Raw genomic sequence first — 19,229 nt, 5'->3', positions numbered from 1 at the left:
GGTAGAATTGTCCAGTGTTATTATCAGCCAACAAGAAATGCAAATATAATGCAAAGCAATTGTAAGCTTTGCAAAAGATTCCAGATCACTTGAAGTCAATGCAAGTGATACTAGATAAATTCTAGAATCATATCAAAGGCAATGGCAAGTCAGCATCTGGTAAAAGAGAAAATCAAGCAATTTTAAGTGTAGGTACCTCAAAACAATGTTTTAAATATCAAAGGATTAAGAGGGGATTTGGGAGAAATTAATGAAGGCTTTGAATATTTTTGCTAAGGGAAGTCTTTTAAAAATAATTGGTCTGAGTACTTAACTAAAATACAAAAAGCATTAACCATAAAAGAAATTATGGATAAATCTTACTACCTTATCAGTAAGAATGTCTGCTCTTCAAAAGAAGTCATAAAGAAAACAAGGCAAAAACTTTATATATCTTCATCCAGAATATATAGAGAATTACAAACCAGTAAGAAAAAGACAATGGTAGAAAACAGGAAAACAATGTGTGTGAAATAGACATTTCTCAGAAGAGGAAACACAAATTATGAATAAACTAAAAAAAATGCTCAACCTTATTTTTATAAGCAAGGAAATGAAATATATGACCACTTTGAGATATTTTTTTACTACTTCTAGAGGAACAAAAGTTAAGATGTCTGTATTAGTTATCTATTGCCTTGTTATAAATTACCACCAATTTGGCCACTTAATATACATTATTTCATAATTTCAGGGGATAGGACTCTAGGTATAGAGATTTAGTTAGGTCTTTTGTTTAGGGATGCCTGGTGACACTCAGCAATGGCAAAGATGCAGATCGTTGGGGGTTTTTATATAGCACTTTGGAAAATCATTTTACATTCTTTTATTTTTTGTATATTTTTATTGGAATTCAACTTGCCAACATATAACACCCAGTGCTCATCCCATCAAGTGCCCCCCTCAGTGCCCATCACCCAGTGACCTCAACCCCCAGCCCACCTCCCTTTCCACCACCCCTTGTCCATTTCCCAGAGTTAGGAGTCTCTCATGTTCTGTCTCCCTCACTGATATTTCTCACTCATTTTCTCTCCTTTCCCCTTTACTCCCTTTCACTATTTTTTATATTCCCCAAATGAATGAGACCATATAATGTTTGTCCTCTCCAACTGACTTACTTCACTCAGCATAATACCCTCTAGTTCCATCCATGTCGAAGCAAATGGTGGGTATTTGTCATTTCTAATGGCTGAGTAATATTCCATTGTATACATAGACCACATCTTCTTTATCCAGTCATCTTTCGATGGACACTGAGGTGCCTTCCACAGTTTGGCTATTGTGGACATGGCTCCTATAAGCATTAGGGTGCAGGTGTCCCAGCGTTTCACTGCATCTATATCTTTGGGGTAAATCCCCAGCAGTGCAATTGCTGGGTCATAGGGTAGTTCTATTTTTAACTCTTTGAGGAATCTCCACACAGTTTTCCAGAGCGGCTGTACCAGTTCACATTCCACCAACAGTGCAAGAGGGTTCCTCTTTCTCCACATCCTCTCCAACATTTGTTGTTTCCTGTCTTGTTAATTTTCACCATTCTCACTGGTGTGAGGTGGTATCTCATTGTGGTTTTGATTTGTATTTCCCTGATGGCCAATGATGTGGAACATTTTCTCATATGCTTGTTGGCCATGTCTATGTCTTCCTCTGAAATTTCTGTTCATGTCTTTTGCCTATTTCAAGATTGGATTGTTTCTTTGCTGTTAAGTTTAAGAAGTTCTTTATAGATCTTGGACACTAGCCCTTTATCTGATTTATCATTTGCAAATATCTTCTCCCATTCTGTAGGTTGTCTTTGAGTTTTTTTGACTGTTTCTTTTGCTGTGTAGAAGCTTTTTATCTTGATGAAGTCCCGATAGTTCATTTTTGCTTTTGTTTCTCTTGCCTTCATGGATGTATCTTGCAGGAAGTTACTGTGGCTGAGTTCAAAAAGGGTGTTGCCTGTGTTCTCCTCTAGGATTTTGATGGATTCTTGTCTCACATTTAGATCTTTCATCCATTTGGAGTTTATCTTTGTGTATAGTGTAAGAGAATGGTCTAGTTTCATTCTTCTGCATGTGGATGTCCAATTTTCCCAGCACCATTTATTGAAGAGACTGTCTTCTTTCCAGTAGATGGTCTTTCCTGCTTTGTTGAATATTAGTTGACCATAGAGTTGGGGGCCCATTTCTGGATTATCTATTCTGTTCCATTGATCTATGTGTCTTTTTTTTTTTTTTTTTGCCAGTACCACACTGTCTTGATGATCACAGCTTTGTAATACAACCTGAGATCTGCCATTGTGATGCCCTTGGCTCTGGTTTTCTTTTTCAATATTCTCCTGGCTATTCGGAGTCTTTTCTGATTCCACACAAATCTTAAAATGATTTGTTCCAACTCTCTGAAGAAAGTCCATGGTATTTTGATAGGGATTGCATTGAATGTGTAAATTGCCCTGGGTAGCATTGACATTTTCACAATATTAATTCTTCCAATCCATGAGCATGGAATATTTTTCCATCTCTTTGTGTCTTACTCAATTTCTTTCAGAAGTGTTCTGTAGCTTTTAGGGTATAGATCCATTACCTCTTCATTTTACATTCTTTTACAAAGTTGAACATTTATATATCTTTAAGATGCAGTAATCCCACTTATAGGTCTACATGGGGAAGCCTTGTAATTGAGGACATGCACAAGAATGTTCATGGCACCATTATTGATATAAACAAAACTCTGGAGACAACCCAAATGCTCACTTACAGGAGAATGGGTAAATTGTGGAATTTTCACCCAACAGAATATCAGACAAAATGCATGTATGGAAGACACACAACAACATCAATAAATATTTTACCAATTATTTTGAGTAAAACAAGCAAGTCAAAGGAACTAGGCATGCCAGGATGTATTTTTATGAAGCTCAAAGCAAAGCAAAATTAAAAAAATAGATGTATGATAAAACCAAATGGAAAAAACCAGGGAATGACAGTAACAAGATTCAGATGGTGCTTACCTTGGCTGATGGTGGCAGTTGTGTAGGCACAGGGATGGGATGGAGAAGGGTTTACACAAATGTTGGGTATTGATGATATTCTATTTCATAAGTTGTGTGATGGATTCATCAAGGATTTCATTTTATTATTATGCTTTATAGTCATATATACTGTATATTCTTTCGTATGGTTGTTACATAATAAAAAAATTAAAGAGTTGTACTGCAGAAGTAAGACATATGAAGGAAGTAAAATTGTACTATAATATTGTTAGCTATGTAAAAAAAAAAAATACCCAGGGGTACCTGGATGGCATAGTCGGTTAAGCATTCAACTTTTGGTTTTGGCTCAGGTGGAGATCTCAGGGTTGTGAGATTGAGCCCTGTGTCAGCTCAGCATGCATTCTGCTTGGGATCCTCTTCCTATCTCCTTCTGCCCCTCCCCTTTCCTCACCTCAAATAAATAAATCTTAAAAAAAACAATAATTTTAAAAAAGTTTATTTAAGTAATCTCTATACTCCATGTAGGGCTCAAACTCAGGACTCTGAGATCAAGAATTGTGTGTTCTTCTGACTGAGCCAGCCAGGTGCCCCCAAACCCAATAGTTTTAATTGATCCAGTACTTGTACATTATTACAATTAAAATGCAAATTTTAAAATTATAAGACAAAATACTCAAATAAAAAATTAAAGATATTCTTAAAATGACTTTTAGATCAATTTTTCGGGGGGAAAAAGTCTCAAACCTTTTTCTGTACTATTTATAATGAAAATTGATCACATTTTAGGTGGATCACCTTTAAGTGGCTTTATCAATTAAGTCTGTCCTTTGGTAATGAGTCCTTTCTCTAATTCATGAATGCAAATATTATTGCTATGACTACTACTCCCACTAAGATCCATCTGAAATATTTCCCTTTCTACAGTCCATCAAATGAATTTTGTCTCTATTTTTGGACATACCCACACACTGCACACTACTCCTAGCACCTCTTTGGAGACCTGGCAATACTCTGTCTTATTTTATAACTTAGTTATTTGTTTTTCTCCTGCTGAAAAGTGAGCTTCTTGAAGTTTGGACCTTATTTATCTTTGTATGAAACTAGCACAATCATATGTGTAGTGCTGTCACTAAATAAAAACTTAGTGGACTTGAATTTTTCTAGACCTGTTTCATTATAGGTTTTAAGAAAAGTCAACGCCATCATTACTTAATATGTGCAAATTCTTCACATATGTTAAGTTGTGAGGTAAGGTGCAAGGGTAAAACAAGCCAGCAGTCTTGGTAATGAAGTTCAGGCTGGTCTAGGCAATTCTATACCATCCAGGACTTCACAAACATATATTTGCATTTGGGACAAAACCCATTGAAAAAGATCTCTCAAGAAAGTTTGTGTTGTTTACATTAGAAAGCACCAGAAGCATTTTCCCTATTATTACAAAAACGGTGAAGGTTAGCATGTGCAGATTTCTCCTATGCCTCATAAAACACTTAATCATCTACATCCAGAGCCAAGAACCACTGTGTAACTAAATAGTTTCCTTCTCATGAGGAACTCAGCTGTGTAATTCTGTTTCATCCCCAAATCCAGCATCTCCCAGCCTCTCCAGGGGGCCTTACCACTTCATGACACCATAAACAAGATAGGTCCAGAGTTCAGGTTAGCTGACATTTTCGTTATAAAGCTAATAAACAAGAAAGCCCCAAGGTATCAGCCATTATTTTCCCTTTCCTAAAGCTAGATAGAAATGCAATATGTTTACAGAGTTTCTAATTTATTTTCCTACTAACGAAAAGAGACATTTCTAGATAAATTAGATGGTGTTCTGGAGTTGCCTTCATATAAAGGGGGAAGCAATTTTGCTTAAAATTTTAAATTTGGCTTTAGTCTTTTCTTAAGGATTATGGGTGGGGGGTAGGAAGGTGGAAAACAAACTAAAACCAAACAGGAAAAAGTGTAACACATTTTTTTTTAATTGTAGAAGAAAGTTATGTGTGCAGTTAGGATTCTTGTGATTAAGGAGGCTGTTTAAAAAGTCCACACATTATTTGGTTTACATGCATTATTTAGTTTGCTTGCATTTTCATGTGTCTCTATGTACATACATATACAAGCAGAGCTTCAGAACCAGTTAATGTAAATACCTTTGCCAGTCTTATGAATTAGAAGAAACATTTGAAACCAGTTGCACTATCAGAAACCACTATAAACATTTTACTAAGAGATCAAGGCTGTATATCAATTGTTTTCATGAGTTATACACAGCATGCATGATGATAAGGTTTCACTCAAAGGTATATGATTTATAGGACCAACTAGCTCGTTAGGGTGAATTATATAAGCTCTGCTGACTGGGAGTTGTTACCCAATGTTCTAATTTAAGTAAAAGTTCTCAACATAAATATATCTCACCTCTGTTGATGTGTATTACTAAAATATGATAGGCATAGTTTGCTGACAATATAATTTCAAGCAACAAAATTATCAAACACCTAGAATGAGTAGAACACAATAGCAGGTATGAGGGACACACAGAAAAAGCCACCATTGTTCTGACCTTTAAGGCTCATAATGCAACGAGGAAGAATGGATTCATAAGTATTAAATACTGAAGTGATATAAATGGTATTTTGACATTTTGTAAAAAAGACTTTTTCTTATTTTTTAATATCAATGAATTATTTGTTTTATTAATTAACTAATTAATTAATATATTTCTTTATTGGAGTTCGATTTGCCAACATATAACACCCAGTGCTCCTCCCGTCAAGTGCCCCCCTCAGTGTGGAAAAAAGATTTTCTATATATTCTGTGGAGTTGGCTCTCCCACAAGTAGTGATTGAGGGATTTTTTTTTTTTAAACCAACTTCATCTTGAACCCATGGGTAAGCTAGAGTGAAGATAAGGTGATGTCTCTTTCTTTGGAGCACATGGTATCCAAGCATCTCAGTGAGTGGCTTTCACCCTGGTGGGTATAGATAAGCATGTGACTTGAGAGCAGGAGCAAGGTTGCCTGATTCACATGAATTAACTAGTTCTCAGGGTGAAACAATTATTTGCAACGCTCACCCAAGCAAATTGATGAATCCAGGGTGAACAGAATCAATGCACTGGCATTTGCCAAGCACAGATTTAGATTAAAACAGAATAAATTAGTTCCTCTTAATCAGTTATTGCCTCAAGTAGGTGAGCTGAAGAAGAGACGTTAAGGTACACATTGAGTGCGAACTATCTTCTATTTTCAGATGAAGATGCCGAGCAAAAGACAGGGAATATAAACAGACAGTGGATATAAAATTGTAGCTCAGTGGGGAAAGAAGGTCTGTGAGAAACTCCATTTCTTCCTCTGAATTGTACCCAGAATAGCACTGACTCCTATTTGCATAGACTGTTCAGAATGTAGGCTTTTAATTTATTGTCAGATAAAATACAAACACCTGAAGTCTGAGTGACTTCGTGTTTGGAGTTTCCAATCTGGGGTTACAGACTGTCACCATGTAATGACAGCATTATTTGAGGCTAATACTGCAATTAATTTCTTACCACTATGCTCAGCCAATGTTAATAATGAGCCATGCTGTTATCCAGCATAACTTGGCAGAGACTCTTGCAGCAAAAGAATCCATAACCATGTCTGACAGTCTGTCCAACTGAGAGGATGGGATGCCTAGCAAGGGAGCATCATTTCGAGGATGGACATAATATGTTTTATGCTTGCAAGTCGTGCTCAGCCAAAGTGAGAGCTAGTCTCCTGATGTTGAGAGTCTAGCTTTTTTCCAGTATAGCTGTTCACAAAATAATTTAGAGAGTAAGGCATGCTACGAAGTAATATTGATGTGCGTTGTGAACACACTCTGAATAAATAAAGAAATGCCAACCTGAAGATGCATTTTTTTTGTTGGTGGGGAAATAATAAACTATTTATGATTTTCTTATGATGTTTCATTGACATATGGTGCTTCTAACCCAGTGACAAATTAATTGACTTGGTTTAAAAAGAAATGAGTGCAGCTTAACGAAGAAGGACAGGATATGTATTACAAGGCAGCTGGTTCTGCCACTGCTGGCTTATGGAGACAATATACATCGGACAGCCTAATGAGTCTCTCTGTTGCATAAGATAGATTCTCTTTATAATAGAACTGCACGCTTTGTCTCTAAATGGGGTTATTATACACACCATTGCACAATGTTTGAAGAGCTTGGTTGGCCCTTGTAGAGGGTTAGGAGAGAAATAAATTGGAAAACAATCGTACTTAAGACCTTCAATCCATCAAACACTCCATATTTATCTAAATTACCAGAACGCTCTCCCAAAATACAAATCTGTATGATACACACAGCTAGAATGTTAATGCTGACCGGTCTTCACTTTGGTTTTATCAGTTAGGTTTTCTGTTGTAAACACAGACCAAAATTCGTGCACACTGAAGCCTGGTAATGCATTTCAGCCGCTGTCCCCCACTCCTTTCCCCTCTGCTCTCCTCGTTTCCACTGTCTTGGTATTCATTTGGTATTCTCTCCACCCACCGCCAACACACATGCATCACTTGGCCTGGATGATGTAACTTAGAACTTTTTGACTTTGAGTGCTGCAACAGTTTTAATGGTAATTCACTAAGCTTCTTCACTTTTCTCCACACTTATGAGTCCTCACTGTTCAGTCGCTCAGTTATTTTTTAGAATAAATCCATTTCAATTCCTTTTATGGCCTTGGGAAAAAACTGGGAAGCAGAGATCGGGGAAGACACGCTACATGGTGGCCTCATTCACCCTGTACATGAAGATTGCACGTCCTGTTAGAGGGCGTGGTGGAGCCCACTCAACTGGTCTAGGCCCTGGGTGCCAGGAGCTGAGTCATGCTCTTATCTCTATGTGCTCTCCTCTGGCTGCCCAAACAATTTCATCTTCTGTCTCCATCCTTCTGATAGTATCGTGTAGCCTTTAGGAATTAGGTAGCACGATTTCCTCCAGATTCTTTCAGGGTTATAATATTTCAAGCCCCAGAGGAGGCATTGCATGGGAAAAGTGATTCCCGAGTATATCATGACTGGGTTTTTGACTTGTCACACTTTGGGCTTTTGGATACACCATTCATTCCTATTGACCTTGGGATTCTCACTTATGAGACGAGGTAGCAATATTTGCTTCTTCTAGCCTCTCTCCTCTGTGTCTCTTTCCTTCCTGCCAAGAGTGGTTGAAAAGTGTTACGCCTGGGAAACATTCGAAGGTTCTTGGAGTAAGACGATCTTTTCAGTTTAAGACATTATTATATCCCAAACCAGATTGCTTCCTCCTCGTCTTCGTGGGGTTCTTTACTTTTCAAGCCCACCTGTGTTCTGGTATAGAGGAAGGGGAGCTGAAAGAAACGGACAAAACAGTTTCATGGGCTTCTCCACGTATTTATTACCTTCTCCAAATTGAATCTTGAAGCCTTGTCAGAAATGTTATTTCTCCAACAGAGCAGGCATTAAGTGGCTATAGAAAATAAACTCACCTCCTGACATCTTTCCCATTGCTTGCTACATCCATTTACTGGGAAGATTATATTATAAGGTGTGACGGGAGGTGTTGTACAACAAAGGAAAATCACCACTTTGTAATTCTATTTGTTCAAGTTTTCTTTTGCACGGGCTTTTGGATTTCCTTGTCATTTCTGGAATTATTTCTTAAATGGTGAGTATTATTTTTGGATACATGTTTCTCCAGAATCTTGTTCTATCCAACTAATTCTTAAGTTGCATGCATTCTTCTGAAAGTAGAGTCATGCTATTTGTGATAAAATTTCTATAATTCAGCCAGGGGGAAGGAAAATCTAAAACAAATGGTAACAATGAGTAGTTAATGAATTTTCTTCTACCGATTTTTTATTTTATTTTATTTTTTTACTGACTCTCATGTCCTCTGTCAAAAACAGATTATTTGATGACAGTGCTAAGAATACATAGCTCCAGGTAAAAATTAGTTTCCATTTGCTTGGATGTGTCACTTATTGAGAGAGGGCTTTTACTTATATTTTTTTCTCTAACATAATTACCTTAAGGAAATAAATATGTACAGAGACAAATGAGTAGACAGACTAGTCTTTATCAATGTTTGCTCAAATTATTGCAGTTTAGAGAAATGGGAATGCAGAACTGAGATGCCTAAGAAATAAATCTTCCTTTGTATGTAGTTTTTTTAGTTCAAGAATCTGAAAACACCTTACAAGCAATTAAACTTTAGGGTACAAATGGGAATTCTATATTGTTTGTTGGTTAAATTCAACTACAAAATTATGATTTGCTCTGGGTTCCTAGAAAGCCCTTTCTTGTAGTTCTACAAATGTGCACATCTTAGTTTTTTTTACCTATTCTCTCACACTACTTCTAGATCTCTGTTCTTCCTGTGTCATATTTCTTAAAAGACTAACTTTCTTTACTTCCTACTCCTGATTTGTTCTCCAGCTGTGTGACTTTTGCTTCCTTAGTGTTATTGCAAACTCTCTAAGGTCATGGTGTCATCCTAATAGGCCTCCCCAAGGCCATTTTCAACCCCTCTCCAGTTTTTTCTCATTGCCCATCTGGTATCACTGACCACTCATATCATGCCTCCCTTTTTGGTTCTTTTTTTATTTTTAAAGATTTTCTTTATTTACTTGACAGAAAGAGAGAGAGCACAGGCAGGGTGGGAAGGAGCAGAGGGAGAGGGAGAAGCAGATTCCTTGCTGAGCAGGGAGCCCAATGCAGGGTTGAATCCCAGGATCCTGGGATCATGACCTGAGCCGAGCGCAGATGCTTAATGAACTGAGCCACCCAGGCGCCCTATGCCTCTTTTTTTAAACATTGCCATTTCCTGGCTGGGGGACATTCAGTTACTCTCTCTTGCCCCTTTTCTTTGGGTCATTCTTCTTTGCCTCCCCCTGATATGCTGACTCTCCCAAAGATCTTGTTGTCCTGGGAGATAGCCTCTTTGGGGGTTGATAGAGCCACTCTTGTGGTTCTAGCCATGACCAATCTCCAGTTCTAACTTCAGTTCAACTCCTCGATAGCCCACAACACCTCAAGCTCAGCATATCCAGACCCCACTGATAATCAGAAGAGAATGTGGGAAGAGTTTCTTCCCCCCTCTCCACACTCCTTCTTTCCTACATCCTGCATCCATTACCACCACCTTCCAGCCCCCAAGGTGTCCATATTAGAAGCCTTGGAGTCTTCTTGGCTCTGCTCCTTCTTTTCTCACTTGTCTGATCTTTCACCAAATCCCACTGATTCTACCTCAGGAATGTCATTATATCTACCTCCTTTCAATCCTAGTTGCCTTAGGTCTACCTGTTTTCATCTTCTGTTTATCCTGGTGCCCTGAGCAGTCCCCTTACTCTGTTGTCTGCCTTACTGCTGGAGCTATTTCCCAGGCATGCCTCATCCTTTCCTCCCAAACCCCTAGCCTGAAACCTACCTAGGAGCCCAACCTCTTCTCTCCACTGCTCCCTCCTTCAGCCCAGTGCACGTGCTGGACTAGACTCACTTCTCCCCTGTCCTGGCTCTGAACCTTTGCCTAAAAAGTTTTTCTTTCTTCTCTCTGCTTGGGGAAAACTCCTACTCATTCTTCAAGCAACAATTCAAATGACATCGTTGTGAAAATTCCCCTACTCCCTACTTTTACTGGCCACGACACTTGTGCAAACCTTCCATCGCTGCCCTGTCTCTCAGTCACATGATTGTAAGTTGAGGTAGAGAGAGACTTTCCCTTCCTCATTTGTCTTATTATTTGTATTTGAATGTCAGGCACATCCTAAGCCTTTAGCCAGAGTTGTTTTGAGGCACTTTTATAGAATCTATGGTGACTGTAATCAGCGTGGCACTCCAGAGTACCTTAGGATGGTCCCAAGTTCTCTTGACCATATGCTGGTACAGGCACTTTCCATGTTGTGATGGGGCTGTTTATCTCCCTTGTGGTTATGCTCTTCACCAGGAAAAGGAGAAACTCTATGTGGAACTAAAGCACATCCTGGCCCGGCAGCCTGGTCCCGAGGCTGCAGAGCAGCTGCAGATCTATCGCCACACGCTGCGGGAGAAGACCAAGCAGCTGAAAGTAAGTGGAAACCTCTGCCTTTTCCTGGCAGGTGGACAGCCTCACACCAGGGAGCTGGATGAGTCCACTGCCTCAGTTCAAGGAGCCAGTCTCCCAAATGCCGCATGCCACAGAGGTTGACTTTAAATTTTTTTTTTTTTTTAAGAATTCCAGTCCCAGGAGAAACAACCACATCTCAGCCTTATTCCCCTGTGTCTAGACTAATAGACCCCACGGTTCTCTGTTTCTGAAAGAGGGAAGTCAGCAAATAGAGAAAAAGTTCGAGAGAGGATGATGGCAACAGAATGGAAGTTTGGGAGATGGGGTGTGTAGGGATGATCTCAAGATGAGTGAGAGATCTTGGACAGTGGGAAAGAACAGAGGAAATGTTTCAACACCATCATCCACTGAAGCGGAACACTGTGCCGAAGGAGGTTTTTGCTCTTCCATTCCACCTGCAATAAATGTTCAGAAAGCACAGGCTAGTCCCTAGCCCCCAGGGCCTTCCTTCATGACCATCTCTCAAGTAAGTCGCTATGAAAGGAAGGTAAAATCATTTTAGAATTCTGTTAGCATAAATTCCCTTCTAAGTGACTTCAGAACCTCAGCTGGGGAGATGGAATGTTTTATTATTACATGTGCCTTTTAAAAGTTTTCTCAAAAACTGTGTGTTCCCATCATATCTGGAGCTGTACCTCCTAAGCAAGTGGTTAAGTATTCTTGGCATGTCAGGGAAGTCTTATACACACACACACACGCACGCACACACACATACACACACATGCATGCACAGAATGTAGCACACACCAGCTGAGTTCTGGCACTTATCTGCTGCAAGGAGGGTAATAATGTTGCCTTTCTGCCTGGGGTAATGTAGATGCCCCCTATAGTACTAATCCTTTCACAAATAGGACATTGTAAAATCACCTCCTCCTACTTTAAAAAGGCAGATGAAACAAATGTGTAATTAGAACATTAATTTTCAACTTATCACTCACAGTGTTTATTGCATATGAGTATCCTGAGATGTAATTTGAGTTTTGCACGAGGCATAATCTTTTGATTATTTTTATCCTTTTAAACAATTGTATATTCTAAACAAAATAAAAGTTTATTTTCTCAGGAGTGGGTATAGATTAGAAAAGCACACGTCTGTCTTCACACTGCTGTCAGAGAGCTACACTCAGCGCTAGATTGCATTATATGGCTCACAGGAGCCCTCTGGTATTTTAACCCCTTAACTCAAGAAATTCAGAATTTCACTCTGATGAAATGTGACTCCTGGTGGAAGAGGTTCAGAGGTGGTGGACCTGAGCCTGTCTGCTAGTTTGTCCTCATTTTCTGGGCTTTTTTAGGAAACACTATATTCATTGTTTGGAAACAGAGTCTTTGTTCCTAATTTTTTAATGATCAAGGCAGGTTTTCTCCCAACATGAAAGTCCTATTCTTCAGCTCATGATAGCATGGTCAGAATCGTTTTCACAGCCATTAAGGGAGAGAGTGCAGAAGCAGATGAACACTCAAAAGACAAAGATCTCCCTTTTGTGCAGATTTTTAAAATAGTGAGCAAGAGGAAAAACAAATTCGTCTATTGTGTGCCTCTTAGAATGGTAACCTTTCTTCTTTCTCTTTGGTTTCTGTGGGGTGCACCCCTAGCTTGGGCATGCTTTACACATCCTGTTCAGATGAGTAAATTCCCAGTCTTCTTGCTCAACTGAGACCAGTAGCATTTATTGGACAGTACAGTGGAAGAGGCAGAAAATCAGGGTTCCTATTACACGTGCTTTAGCTCCCTGCTTCTCTGAGGTGAATGTTGCCATGCTGGGAGAAAGAAGGAACCTGTGAAGAGTCCCAAAGAGCACAATAAAGAGGTGATAGACATTTAGCAGAACAGCAACCTAGGAAAGCATGTAAGCTGAATGCCTACTTAGCGGTGGTGGCAGCAGGATGATTCTGGAATAATTTTTACTATAATCTTCAAATGAATCACTCTCCCTGGTGAGGACTTCCCTGAATGCTCTTTAAAAAGGCTTTATTTGTTTGTTTGTTTATTTATTTACTTAAGATTTTATTTATTCATGAAAGACAGAGAGAGAGGAGAGAGAGAGAGAGAGAGAGAGAGAGAGAGAGAGAGGCAGAGACACAGGCAGAGGGAGAAGCAGGCTCCATGCAGGGAGCCCGAAGTGGGACTCCATCCAGGGACTCCAGGATCACTCCCTGGGCCAAAGGCAGGCGCTAAACTGAGCCACCCAGGGATCCCTAAAAAGGCTTTAAAAGCAATTTTATACTGCATGCTTGGGAGTTTTTCTGTCTCTGCTCACAATATACCTGAAACACATTATATCATTCGTGTGTGAGCCTGTTGAATGTAGCCCTAATAGTTCTTTTAAGCAGAGTTCTTTTCACCACGTTTGCCACTGGATTATGAGTCTTCAGACCTCAGTCAGATTTTTACCTCCATGCAGATCTTGGGAACTGACAACTGGCAGAAGGGATTGGATTAGCTCTTACACTTGGGCACGGGTTTGCATCTCTAGCTTCACTGAGGTAAATGGCAGCAGGATCTTGTCTCACTGCATATCTTCTGCTTTTTTTGGTTTTTAAAGATTTTATATATTTATTTGACACAACGAGAGAGCATACAAACAGGGGGAGCAGCAGAGGGAGAGGGAGAAGCAGGCTCTCTGCTGAGCAGGGAGCCCGATGTGGGGCTCGACCCAGGATCCTGGGATCATGACCTGAGCCAAAGGCAGACACTTAACCAGCTGAACCACCCAGGTGCCCCTGTGTATCTTCTGCTAATGCTGCTTTCTTTGTCACTTTAGGTTTTGTCTTCAGAGTTGAATATGTATGAATCACAGAGCCAAGAATACAAATACGAGATCGAGAAGCTTACCAATGAACTGATGAACTTAAAGAAGAAATACCTAGCTCAGAAACGTAAAGAATACATCCAGAGGTAAGAATTAACTAAATGTTCTTTTAATTTAGTTGTGCCTATTTCCTGCAGATAAGAAAAAAACCGGCAGACAGGCACAGAGTCAAAGAATCCGCTGGGGTAAACGAAGTCACAGGGTGAACAAATGACATTCTACAGGTCCCCACTGGTTTGCGTCAGAGCAAGATGCATGTCTCATCTGATACTAAGGCCTCTCCTTAGGACTCTAACCAGTATCTGTTATTCTCTACTCATCAGTGGACCTCACATGGAGCAGAAGAAACATAGTGTGATTTTTCCCCCCACATTGTTCTCATGGTTTGGAGATGAACATGCCATAACAATGTTTGTAAATGAGGTTCTCAATCAGGCTTGTATGAATGAAAGCACATCTATGTTTAAAATCACAGGTACTTTTGCTAAGGGGTATAGGTTTGGTAAAGCTGTTCTTTCCAAGAATGCAGTGCAGCTGTGTCACTGTAATGATGAGTTGCTCACAGATAATTTTTACCTATGTTTTAGATGATCTGTCTCTGAACTATCTTTATGTCTAGTAACTGATTTCAGTATCTGCTGAGGCATGACGTGAGCTCTGATTCTTCTAGGAGATGATAATTTGACTTGAGGTTATCATTTTGCATTTCAGGATGCCTACAGGTGGAAGGGTAGATGTCTCTTCATTTGGTTGTCATCATTTGCCTAATGCTAGGGTGAGAGAGTAGGCCTGAATGAATCATTGGGTTTGAACCTTGGCTTGCTGTATGGCATTACCCAACTCACCTAGTTAATTCTGTAGTGGCTCACATCGTGTGCTTAAGTCAAGTTGGGTATTTCATCCATGTGGGTATTGTGAGGACATGGTGAAAGGGGTGCCTCTGCCTGTGATTTGTTCGTGGCAAACAACTATTTACAGTAACTAGATGCAAAGTGATTTGCTGGGAAAAAGTTGCCCTGCTTGTAAATCAGAATATCCCCCTATTCCACATTTATTTTTTTATTTTTTTTATTTTTTCACTGCATTTCTTTTTATTGGTGTTCAATTTACTAACATACAGAATAACACCCAGTGCCCGTCACCCATTCACTCCCACCCCCCGCCCTCCTCCCCTGTTCCACATTTAGATGCCAGCTTCTTGGTAGAATAAAATCCTGCTAATTTCACTGGGTCTGTCTTAACATGTGGGTCTGGCAACTATCTGATTCAGAATAGCTGGTGGGATTTGTTAAACATTCAGGCTCCCAGGCCCCATTTCCAGATGTTTGCATTCCATGGGCTCTGGATGAATTTACAGTTCAGTCACTCCTCAGGTGATCCCCACACATGCTACAGCTGGAGAACTAGTGTATTAATGGTGTGAATCAGTGCATGTTGGGTGGAGACACTGTGGTTTCTGTTAGGACACCAGGATCATGCTGAAGGCTAGTTCCTACGTAGGGCACATGCACAGCTCAGTGGTCTTTGAGAGTTTTGATCATACACTCTTATCAGTACAACACTTTTGAACTTGTAGTCTCCCATGTATGGGCATGTACATTAAATATATATATTTGTTTTCATTTTTAAATTGAAAATTTTATTTTAGGAGAGTTTTATATCTCCAATATATTTTAATTTGTAGAAATTGCAAGCAAAATACTATTGCCATTTTTTCAGTGATTTTTAGTAAACAATTTTTTTTAATTTTTGAAAGACAAAATAGGAATAGAATCTTAAATATCTTTTTTGCACTTCCTGACAGGTCATCTTACTCATCTTTTAGAGTACATGCATCCATTTTGGAGACCAGCAATCTAGTTCATATAGTAATAAAAAGTCAGTTTAGGGGATCCCTGGGTGGCTCAGCAGTTTAGCGTCTGCCTTGCCCAGGGTGTGATCCTGGAGTCCCCGGATCGAGTGTCGCGTCAGGCTCCCTGCATGGAGCCTGCTTCTCCCTCTGCTGGTGTCTCTGCCTCTCTGTGTGTGTCTCTCATGAATAAATAAATAAAATCTTAAAAAAAGAGTAAGTTTAGCTAAGTAGTTATCTTTCCAGAGCTGACTAACTTCCCCACCTTGGCCCTAGAGTTTGGTCTGTTGACTGTATTGACTCCTCCCATACACTCGCCACGCAGTTTTCTGGACACAGAAACACTGTGGAGCCAACAGAAATGCCCTTCTGTTGGTTTAGTCCCTCCCAGTGATGCATCCACTAGAACTGCAATGCCACCTGGCCTAGGCCACTCCTGGATATTTGAATTAAAATGAATTACGGTTAAATCAAATAAAAAATTCAGTGCTTGAGGTGCACTAGTCACATTTCAACTACTTAATAGTCACATGGAGGTAGTGGATGCAGCATTGGGCTCTAGATAGAGAGCTTTGCCATCATTACAGAAAGTTCTATTGGATAGCACAGTTATAGAATCCTTGCTTTTACCTAAAATGCTCATTACTTATAGCCATTCTGACCTGGTTAGGGCATCATTGGTGGTTCCATTTTGGTGGGGATCCATATACTGGAGGTAGACAGAGAGAGGAGTTCACAGGAGAAGGGCAAAAGGATTCAGGGGCTGAAGGAAAGTATGCTGAGGCAAGAACAGGGGTGCCCAGAGGGTGTGGACTGGAAGGCAGGAGGCTGAAGGGGGCCAATGTGATGGTCTAAAGATACATTACAAAGGCAGTGGGCATCATCCCATCAGTCAACTTAGAGCAAGCCAGCAGCGGTTAGCAGAAGTTCCTTCAGAGAGGGAAAGTTACTGAATTGAAGGCAAGAGAGGGCCAGACAAGGGGGCTGCCTGCATCCTCCAGCCATCAGGGATGCAAGTTGCCAAGTACTTGAAAGAATCCTCTTTACTGGATCCACTTAAGGCTAAAGCTTTTGTCCTACTTATGGAGGATGATTTTTTTTTATAATAATGAAATCAATCCTGCTAAGAGACTACTGGATTGATTAACTAATCATCTACAGGTTCTTTCCAAATGGAATAATTTAGAATAATCTCTGTGGATGTTCTCCCTACACATGCTCTTTATAAAAGAGTAACTCATGCCATTTTTACCTCTAAGCCTTCTTTTTCTCAAACACCCTTTCATCATGTTTCCATCCTGACCTGCACCCTCACCCACCTGCCTCTGGTTCCCTTTGCCCAGGCTGGTCTAGAGTTTGCAGAACTAGACAGATTCTTTCCCCAAAGGTGGAATTCTCTCTCCTAAGGTAAATCATTTCTAGTTGTCAAGTCTAATTGGTTTTGGTCTTAGTCATTAGCTTAATTTTTATTTTTAAAGAGAGCCCAGAGATGTTTTCCATAAGACCCCTAAATACACAATAGGGAATTTGTGTAAATTTAAGCTACCTCTGCAGGAGACCTGAACGTGTGAGTGTGTGAATGTGTGTATATGTACGTGTGAATGCCTGTGTATATGTGTGTGTATTTAAAGGAGATCTATGTAGGAGATACATTGTAGATTTTAGGATAGAACTTCCTTTATCTATTGCCAAATGTACTACCTTATTTGTCCTTCTTGTAACTTAAACTATTTCTAATAATAACTGCTGCTTGTCTAAAGTTACAGGAAAATTTGTATTTTATGAATATCCAAGTTTGATGAAGATACCTTGTGTGTGTGTGGTAAATATTTATAAGTTTCCACTGAAACTTTGGAGTATAAAAGTTGGTAAATGATGAATTAGTCATTATAACTGAGCCAAGAGAAAGATTCTTCTGACTGATCTTTGGAACTAAACAAATGTTTTATAAAACAGGAAGATGATTACAAGTCGGAAGTCTCAAGTCCATAGTGATTGAGTTATAATGAGGTCTTATGTCCACATTTAGATCAACATTAGGAGGGCACATTTAATTGTGTCTTTCCCTAATTCTATGTGTTATCAATGAACAACTAATTAGGTTTAAACAACCACCTTGTCTAAAACTGGAAGCTTTAATCAAAGCAGTTTTTAGTGGCTAACTCACCCTAGGAATTTAGAGAACAACAAACTTATAAGCGGAAAAGGATGTTAAGGAAGTTAACTTTCCCCTCCTGTCTTTCAGAAATAAGGACAGAATATCCATGGATAACACCTTCTCAATGGCCAAGCCAACTGGCCCTCGTTTTACTGGGGGTGGATTTCCCCTCAGCAAGCCATCCAAAGTGAAGTCCTAACCTGATGAAGCTCCTGGCTTGGTGCATTGGAACAGCTCATGAAATTCGCTTCGAAACATTTTGGAGGAATCTCTTTCAAATCCCTTGGATCCCAAATATTTAGAGAAATCAGTGTTCAAATTCCAGGATGAAAAGAAATGCAAAAACTATCATCATCATGTACATTTAAGAGTGATGACATTCTACTCAGTCCTCATGGATATTAACAGACTATAATTATATCATTCAATTAGGCTGATGCATTGCATAAAGCAGATCTTTTGTTACTACCACATTGATTGATTTGAAATGCACCACATATCTAGACACTCTGTTATAGATGAAATTTTGGATCTGGATTTCTCTATTATAAACATTGGTGTGTAGGTTTTACATTTTAAAAATATTTTTGAAATGCAGTGTGTTCTTATTAATAAGAATCTATTTTAATTATTCCTCATTAACAAGTCATTGCATGAGGTAAGGGAAAAAAAGACAAACTCTCAAGTATTTACAAAGTATTTTGAGAATGATTTCTATATGGAATTTCTTTTCAGGCCTGGGGTATGAAAATCTTTTCCAAAGAGACATACTAATAAATACTTCATCATAAAAAATAAAAAAGAACCTTTGTAGAGATTTTGATCTTTGCTTTGGTAGAGTATGTAATTAAAGTTTAAAACTACTTTGAGAAATGTTTAACATAAAGATCTGATTCCGAGGAACCAAGACTTTAAAATGAGGGGCTTGGGCTGACATCCTCTGAAGGCCTGGTGTTTCTAAGACCTCCCACTTGGAGAACGGAGTTATGTAGGACAAAGATCTTTCAGGCTTCAGGCCAACATTAGAGTCATTGAATCCATTGTATTGTCTTTCTGTTGAAGCCACAATTATGTGGACCTCAGTTCAAAGTTCCCTCATTAAGAGGGTCCATTCAGGAATATTATGCGAGGAAAATCTGGTCATCTCTCTCACAAGAACTTGACCTCTGCAATTTTTTAAATTATAGAGGAGTAAGCAGCTCAGAGATAAGGACAATATAAGTGGATCATTCCATTTTGCTATGGGACCAAGTTTCCCACTGCAAGGAGCAGGAGACTTAATGACCC

The 19,229-nt window shown here is 39.3% G+C and overlaps 1 protein-coding gene and 1 long non-coding RNA gene across 4 annotated transcripts in view; one reads left to right on the top strand and one right to left on the bottom strand.

Annotated features, from left to right (window-relative positions):
* The window catches only part of CFAP58 (cilia and flagella associated protein 58), a 99,293-nt gene extending 80,530 nt beyond the window's left edge, over positions 1 to 18,763 (top strand). Inside the window, exons 16-18 of the mRNA XM_072805401.1 lie at positions 10,964 to 11,083; positions 13,888 to 14,021; positions 18,030 to 18,763. Of these exons, the coding sequence (XP_072661502.1) occupies positions 10,964 to 11,083; positions 13,888 to 14,021; positions 18,030 to 18,141 (366 nt within the window). The 3' untranslated portion in view covers positions 18,142 to 18,763. The remainder of the gene's footprint in view (positions 1 to 10,963; positions 11,084 to 13,887; positions 14,022 to 18,029) is intronic.
* The window catches only part of LOC140620910 (uncharacterized), a 34,711-nt gene continuing 27,875 nt past the window's right edge, over positions 12,394 to 19,229 (bottom strand). For all 3 annotated transcript variants that reach the window (XR_012020672.1, XR_012020670.1, XR_012020671.1), the window contains one exon: positions 12,394 to 12,901. This is a non-coding gene — a long non-coding RNA (uncharacterized lncRNA). The remainder of the gene's footprint in view (positions 12,902 to 19,229) is intronic.

The sequence above is a fragment of the Canis lupus genome, chromosome 29 (assembly GCF_048164855.1).
Source record: "Canis lupus baileyi chromosome 29, mCanLup2.hap1, whole genome shotgun sequence".
Taxonomy (NCBI): Eukaryota; Metazoa; Chordata; class Mammalia; order Carnivora; family Canidae; genus Canis; species Canis lupus.
The sequence above is the reverse complement of the archived record's forward strand: the minus strand, read 5'-3'. Positions and strand labels throughout refer to the sequence as shown.